General features: G+C 41.3%; 1 protein-coding gene across 5 annotated transcripts in view; it reads right to left on the bottom strand.

Moving 5' to 3' along the window:
- Positions 1-7,214, bottom strand: part of LOC112111582 (serine/threonine-protein kinase Sgk3) — a 79,994-nt gene continuing 72,780 nt past the window's right edge. For all 5 annotated transcript variants that reach the window (XM_024207043.3, XM_024207047.3, XM_024207046.3 and 2 more), the window contains 3 exons: positions 4,403-4,558; positions 2,710-2,799; positions 1-1,518 (listed from right to left, as the gene is read on the bottom strand). In XM_024207043.3, coding sequence (XP_024062811.1) covers positions 1,348-1,518; positions 2,710-2,799; positions 4,403-4,558 — 417 coding nt within the window. In that variant the 3' untranslated portion in view covers positions 1-1,347. The remainder of the gene's footprint in view (positions 1,519-2,709; positions 2,800-4,402; positions 4,559-7,214) is intronic.

The raw sequence follows: 7,214 nt of genomic DNA, 5'->3' as shown, positions 1-7,214 counted from the left end.
AATTTCTTTCAAGGAGTTAAGTTCTCATGGTGATCCAGTTAAAGGCACTGAAATGCATTGTGAAAAGTGTGCACCCACACTTACCAAGTGACAGACAAACCTGTTATTTACAAGCAAAGTGAATCAAATATTATTACTGCTATAAGTAAGTCACATTAAAACTGGAGCCAACTTTCAGGATGTATTGTGTTTAAAAAAAAAAACCAAACAAGTTGATTAATGTTAGCATTTTGGTTATATGTGCATATCACAAGAGGCACACACTGTGTACAATCTCTCTTCACATTCTTAAAAGTAATCAAAAGATAGTTTAATAGTTAGGAAAAATAACTATCAAGTGAAGATTTAAGAGCTGATACATTAGAATATAGAAAGACAAGAAACTATGAATTCTGATACAGTTCATTTAGAATATATTAGTATTCCAGATACACACGAAATAATCCTAACTTTTGGCACCATCTCCTCTCTATAGGGTCATAGCAAGACTGCCTTTAAAAGTAGCAATGATTATTGTCCTCCAACTCTTTGGAAAAATGGAATTTTAATGCAAAAATAATTTTAGTGCAGTTGAGATTCAGATATTTCTTCATCAGAAAAGAACATTATAGACAATGTATTTAGTAGTGTTATCAAATATTTTGGGCTAGTTTGTGCTACCCTTACTCGCTTTGAGTAGTGCTTTATTTCTCAAATAATCCAGTGGAAATTGAAAGGAATACTTCAGAAGGTATTTACGAAGAGGAGTAAGGATGGCAATTTGATCCTAAATGAGCAACTTTTCAGTTTGCAGATCCTTAAAGTATGTACTTATTCTTCAATGAGGAATTAAATTTTAGAGTAAGTGCTGTAAAGTAATGAACTTATATTTCAAAAGGTGATATAACAGGGGAAACATTTATCTTTTTTTAAACAATGATATACAAAAGACAATTGCATAGTTACAATTCAAGCACAAAGTCACTGTAAATAGTTACAAAGGCATTTATAAATGTGCTAAGTTTGCTGCTGCTGAAAGATAACCAAATCCTGGATAGGTATTAATGTAAACCTGGAGAAAAAACCAGTCAGTGTGTTTGCTTAAAAACAGATATTGTAAAGGAATAGCTTTTAGAGATCTTCATTTTAAAAAATATTTTTATGCAGCAGGTATAACAGTTTAAATCCCAAAGAAAGCCATCTGAAATGCCCAATTTTCTCATATACAGAAGAAAATGTTTGTTCATTGGTTTCAACCCTACATATAAAATGAGGCACTAGTTACACATATTCTGGACTATGTTCACACTCATGTTTCAGTCCATCTTCAGACTTGTACTTGTGCAGCATTTGTTGGCTCCTAACCTCCTAGGGAAACAAGTCTTCAGACGGTGGTGCATAAGAAAATCCAACAAATGCATCATCTGCCTCCAGCACACTGGCATTTACAATGTTATAACCAGAGGAAATGCAAACTGAATAAGGAACCATTTCTTCCGTAAAAGCTGCATCAAAATTCCTTATATCATCTGGGCCAACCTAAGAATGAGACACACAAACCAGCATTAATCATATTAATATGGCATTTGTATTTTTAAATGCTTTTGTCTGTTAAGTATTTTTCATTTTAGTAAAATTCAAAGTTGTCTATGTTATGAAGTTCTCCCTTTCATAAAGAGAGCAGTTAAGTAAATCCCATCACTCTGCCTGAAAACAGCTTTTGAAGCGGTTTTTTATGGGGTGTAATTCAGGCCAAAAGATCAAAGTGTCAGTAAATTTGCCAAATCCACATATCCTGTGCAGTATTTCCAGAAGGAAAAAGACAAAGAAGTGCTGCTTCTTAAGAGATGGTGAAAAGAGATACAAAAACAAGAAACCAACACCTCCTTTTTCTTCTGGTCACCCTCCTTCCTAGTCATGCATTCTCCTTCCTTTTTTTAAAAATCACTCATCCTCCAGTCACTCTTCATTTTCCTGTTTTTCTCCCCATTTTCTCTTTCTGCCCCTTTTCTTTACACAGGTTTGTACTGTATTAGTATTTTTCTAAGAGAATTTGAGCTCAACTATCTGTATGTCAAATGGCAGCTCTCCTGGAATCAGTTTAGTGACTGACAAACACGGATTCCACTAGTGACAACAACTGCAGTATGACAATAACTACACAAAAATGGTACCTCTTGCACCTCTTAGTGGGGCCTCAAATTTAAAAAACGCAACTTAGAGGAGTGTTCCCTCACTACCTAAGCACACATAATGCATCAGACCTAATGGGTAGGAGCTGCCCATCACCCAACCAGTTGGAGATGTAGGGGGAAAGAAAGATCTCCCCTTCCCAGTAGTCAGGGTGGAAAATGGGAGAACAGAAGGTGGAGAAAGGTCTCAGAGAGCTGTAAAACAAGTCACAGTGCAGTATTCTGACCCTGTGCCATGACATGCAAGTCACGAAAGCACAACTTTATCACATTCTGATCCAACACTATGACAAAAGCACAATGCAATGTCCGGATGGCATGCTGCTGATCTCATTCAATAACAAAAATGGCTCTCTAGCTCTTCTAATTTAAGAACCATTGCTCTAAACAGTTCAGAAATGGTCACCAACACTGTTTGAGAGGTACTGGGGGTTGCCATTCTCTGCAACATTTAGATAGATGTTCTCACCCCATAGATTCTGCCCCACTACATGAAGAGATTTGGGACATATAATCTAAATATACAGATTGCACCTACCACATTAGGATTAAATGGTGGTGGAATCTTCTTTTGGAGAAGGTCAGCCCAGCTGAGAGATTCAAAGAAAGGATGCCTTTGAATTTCAAGCTGCAACAGTGAGCAAAGATAAACTTGGTTATTTCCATGATATACCCTGCAGCACTTGAATACAATGTTGTTTCAGAGATCCTTCCAGCATGCTAGAGTAAAAGAGTTTCTTGGATTTGGTGCAGGAACGAGCAGGGGTGAAAGTAAGGCGGTATGGGCCGGTACAGCATACCGGTAAAAAGCAGCCGCTGGTACCAGCCCATACAGCTGACTTTAAAGCCCTGCCGTGGCAGTGCTTTAATGTCATTGCCCCTTTTCCTGCCCCTGCATCCCCCTCCCTCCCCCCGGGTCGCTGCTGCCGGGGGTGGGGGGAGGGTGGGGGGAAAGGAGCAGCTGCCCGGGGCTGGCGATTTAAAAGGGCCTGGGGCTCCGGCTGCCGCTGCCACAGCAGCAGCCCCAGGCCCTTTAAATCGCCGCTGGAGCCCCAGACAGTGCGGGCCAGGCAGCGTGGATAGGCTGGCTGGGGGACACTGACCCCCAGCCCCGCCTCTTCCGCCCGAGGCCCTGCCCCTTCCAGGGGAATGGGGGAGCCCAGAGCCAGCCCAGTAAGAGTTCAATTTTACTTTCACCCCTTGTAATAATAAAGTTCAAGCCCATTATTTGTTTTACAATTTGTATTAAAAGGTATGGCTGGAGTGGCTAAAATTTGATGGAGAAACATTTCTGAAAAGGCTGGCCAACACATTTTATTTTCTGCTTAAATCGATGTCTTAACCAAAACCTGGTTTCAAGAAGGTTTTTCAAGTAGTATTTATGTTCATGTTCCTGCTCCAAGCTAACAAAACTTACTAATATGAGCACTGTTCCAGATGGAACGCCTCCAGAAAATCAGCAGTATGTTTTCTGTTTATGTCTATAGTAAACAGTTATGTCCTCCCAAACATAACTGCCTTTCATTTACTGTGTGCTGCAAAAAACGTAATTGTACTGTAGCAATCTAACAGAACTTTTAAGTTTGTGTATGACTAGATCAACACATTACAGAACATTAATAAGACTCTAAGCCTAAATACATCAATTGGGGGTAAAAGTGCAAGATCATTTGATATCCTGCCTGCACAATTCTGTGACAACTTCTCTATGCATCTTTACACAAACTTAAGGAACACTGTCAAAATATTATTTGATAGAAGTTTGCAAAACACTAGCCATTATTTGTAAAGCCATTTTGGAAGCCTGAAAAAATAGTTGTTTCCTTGCCTTTTTCTTATTTGACAAATAGCATTTTTCTCACCGTTGAAGCTGAATTTACCAAAAAGAGTAGCTCGTTTTGGTTTGGTAACTTCCTTGTTTGAGTACTAGCATCATCAATTATATCAGCACAGCTCAGGGAATATGATGTTAGGAAATGTGTTTCCTTTGCTGGCAGGTATTGCAGCAGTCAAGCTCAAACCATTGTAAGTTCTACATAATAAATGTGTCTTCCCCTGCCCTTCAGGTTTTTGGTGACAACTAGGGTATTTTGTTTTAAAGTTGATATTCAGCATTCAAAGGACATTCTCTACCTGTTTCTTACAAATAATGTTGAATTGTGGCCTTAAATTTGACAATGTCCCTTTAATAAATTAGTGCCCGATTAATTCATTGCCAGGAAATTACATACAAAGTCTTCTCTTGCTCCAAGTCTCTTTTGCCGGTCTTTCTCCAAGAGTTCTTCCAGAATAGACCAGGCTGTAAGACTGACTCCTGGGCGCACATATAGAGGTTTGTGAAGAATATTTTCATACATCTCAGCAACATCACGGCAGTAAAACGGAGGCTGAACAAAAACAAAATGAAGAATTGAAATGTGGCTTTGAAACAGTACTGTTCAATAAAAACTTTTTTCAAATGTGAGAGTAAACTGTTCCATCAGAAATGCCAATGATCAGCAGTGAAAAATAGCTTCACCCAGTGGCAGTCTGATTTCAGATAGAAATTTCATTTTTTAAACCAGAATTCCTCCCTCCCCACAAAAAAAACCCCAACTTCACACTTCTTCATGAATGGACCAATTCCTTTATCCTCACATAACACAGGCAGTGACACCAGGATTGCATTCCTCTGTTAGCGCTTTCCTGCATCTCCTGTTCTCTGCCCAGGTGCGCTCACATTCATTGGTAGCTGTAGAAGTTATCCACATTTAAAAATCTTACTGAATGTGAGCAAAAGAGCATGAGTGGTTGAACAAACTTTTGCATGTTTTCCCAGGTGAAGTAAGGAAACTCATTTGCATGTGAGGAGGGAATGTTGTTTGTGAAACACAAAACAAGCTGTTTTTAGGGAGGTTACAAGAAATAAACCCTAGCTGAAGCATGGGAAGATTTGTTTTTTACTGCTGTATTAAGAAGTAATCTGGGGGAAATTGGAAATGTTAGGGTTAAAAATACTTTGCTAACGTCTTTGGTACCACTTTTGGCTGGTAGTACTTTACTTTTATAGGGCAGCACCACTGCTGCTTCAATAGACTCTTGCATTTATTCTGGGTTAAATCCGCTTGACTCCACTGGATAAGAATTATTAATGTCACATCAGTTTGGAGAGCAGAATTTGAGACATCAAAACAAAATTCAAGAGACAAAACTAGATAGTAAGTTAGAAAGTTACAAAACTTATTGCGGTTGCAGGAACAAACCATCCCGATGTGTAGAAAGAATAGTAAATATGGCAGGCGACCAGCTTGGCTAAACAGTGAAATCCTTGCTGATCTTAAACGCAAAAAAGAAGCTTACAAGAAGTGGAAGATTGGACAAATGACCAGGGAGGAGTATAAAAATAGTGCTCAGGCATGCAGGAGTGAAATCAGGAAGGCCAAATCACACTTGGAGTTGCAGCTAGCAAGAGATGTTAAGAGTAACAAGAAGGGTTTCTTCAGGTATGTTAGCAACAAGAAGAAAGTCAAGGAAAGTGTGGGCCCCTTACTGAATGAGGGAGGCAACCTAGTGACCGGGGATGTGGAAAAAGCTAATGTACTCAATGATTTTTTTGCCTCTGTCTTCACAAACAAGGTCAGCTCCCAGACTGCTGCACTGGGCAGCACAGTATGGGGAGAAGGTGACCAGCCCTCTGTGGAGAAAGAAGTGGTTCGGGACTATTTAGAAAAACTGGACGTGCACAAGTCCATGGGGCCGGATGCACTGCATCCGAGGGTGCTAAAGGAGTTGGCGGATGAGATTGCAGAGCCATTAGCCATTATTTTTGAAAACTCATGGCGATCGGGGGAGGTCCTGGATGACTGGAAAAAGGCTAATGTAGTGCCCATCTTTAAAAAAGGGAAGGAGGAGGATCCGGGGAACTACAGGCCAGTCAGCCTCACCTCAGTCCCTGGAAAAATCATGGAGCAGGTCCTCAAGGAATCAATTATGAAACACGTAGAGGAGAGGAAAGTGATCAGGAACAGTCAGCATGGATTCACCAAGGGGAAGTCGTGCCTGACTAACTTAATTGCCTTCTATGATGAGATAACTGCCTCTGTGGATGAGGGGAAAGCAGTGGATGTGTTATTCCTTGACTTTAGCAAAGCTTTTGATACGGTCTCCCACAGTATTCTTGCCGCCAAGTTAAAGAAGTATGGGCTGGATGAATGGACTGTAAGGTGGATAGAAAGCTGGCTAGATCGTCGGGCTCAACGGGTAGTGATCAATGGCTCCATGTCTAGTTGGCAGCCGGTTTCAAGCGGAGTGCCCCAAGTGTCGGTCCTGGGGCCGGTTTTGTTTAATATCTTTATTAATGATCTGGAGGATGGTGTGGACCGCACTCTCAGCAAGTTTGCAGATGACACTAAACTGGGAGGCGTGGTAGATACACTAGAGGGTAGGGATCGGATACAGAGGGACCTAGACAAATTAGAGGATTGGGCCAAAAAAAACCTGATGAGGTTCAACAAGGACAAGTGCAGACTCCTGCACTTAGGACAGAAGAATCCCATGCACTGCTACAGACTAGGGACCGAATGGCTAGGTAGCAGTTCTGCAGAAAAGGACCTAGGGGTCACAGTGGACGAGAAGCTGGATATGAGTCAACAGTGTGCTCTTGTTGCCAAGAAGGCTAACGGCATTTTGGGCTGTATAAGTAGGGGCATTGCCAGAAGATCGAGGAACGTGATCGTTCCCCTTTATTCGACATTGGTGAGGCCTCATCTGGAGTACTGTGTCCAGTTTTGGGCCCCACACTACAAGAAGGATGTGGAAAAATTGGAAAAAGTCCAGCGGAGGGCAACAAAAATGATTAGGGGTCTGGAGCACATGACTTATGAGGAGAGGCTGAGGGAACTGGGATTGTTTAGTCTCCAGAAGAGAAGAATGAGGGGGGATTTGATAGCTGCTTTCAACTACCTGAGGGGGGGTTCCAAAGAGGATGGAGCTCGGCTGTTCTCAGTGGTGGCAGATGACAGAACAAGGAGCAATGGTCTCAAGTTGCAGTGGGGGAGGTCCAGG

Source organism: Terrapene carolina, unplaced genomic scaffold (assembly GCF_002925995.2).
Source record: "Terrapene carolina triunguis isolate 2854851 unplaced genomic scaffold, T_m_triunguis-2.0 Scaffold58, whole genome shotgun sequence".
Classification (NCBI taxonomy): Eukaryota; Metazoa; Chordata; order Testudines; family Emydidae; genus Terrapene; species Terrapene triunguis.
Note: the sequence above shows the minus strand (reverse complement) of the source record. Positions and strands in the feature narration are given on the sequence as shown.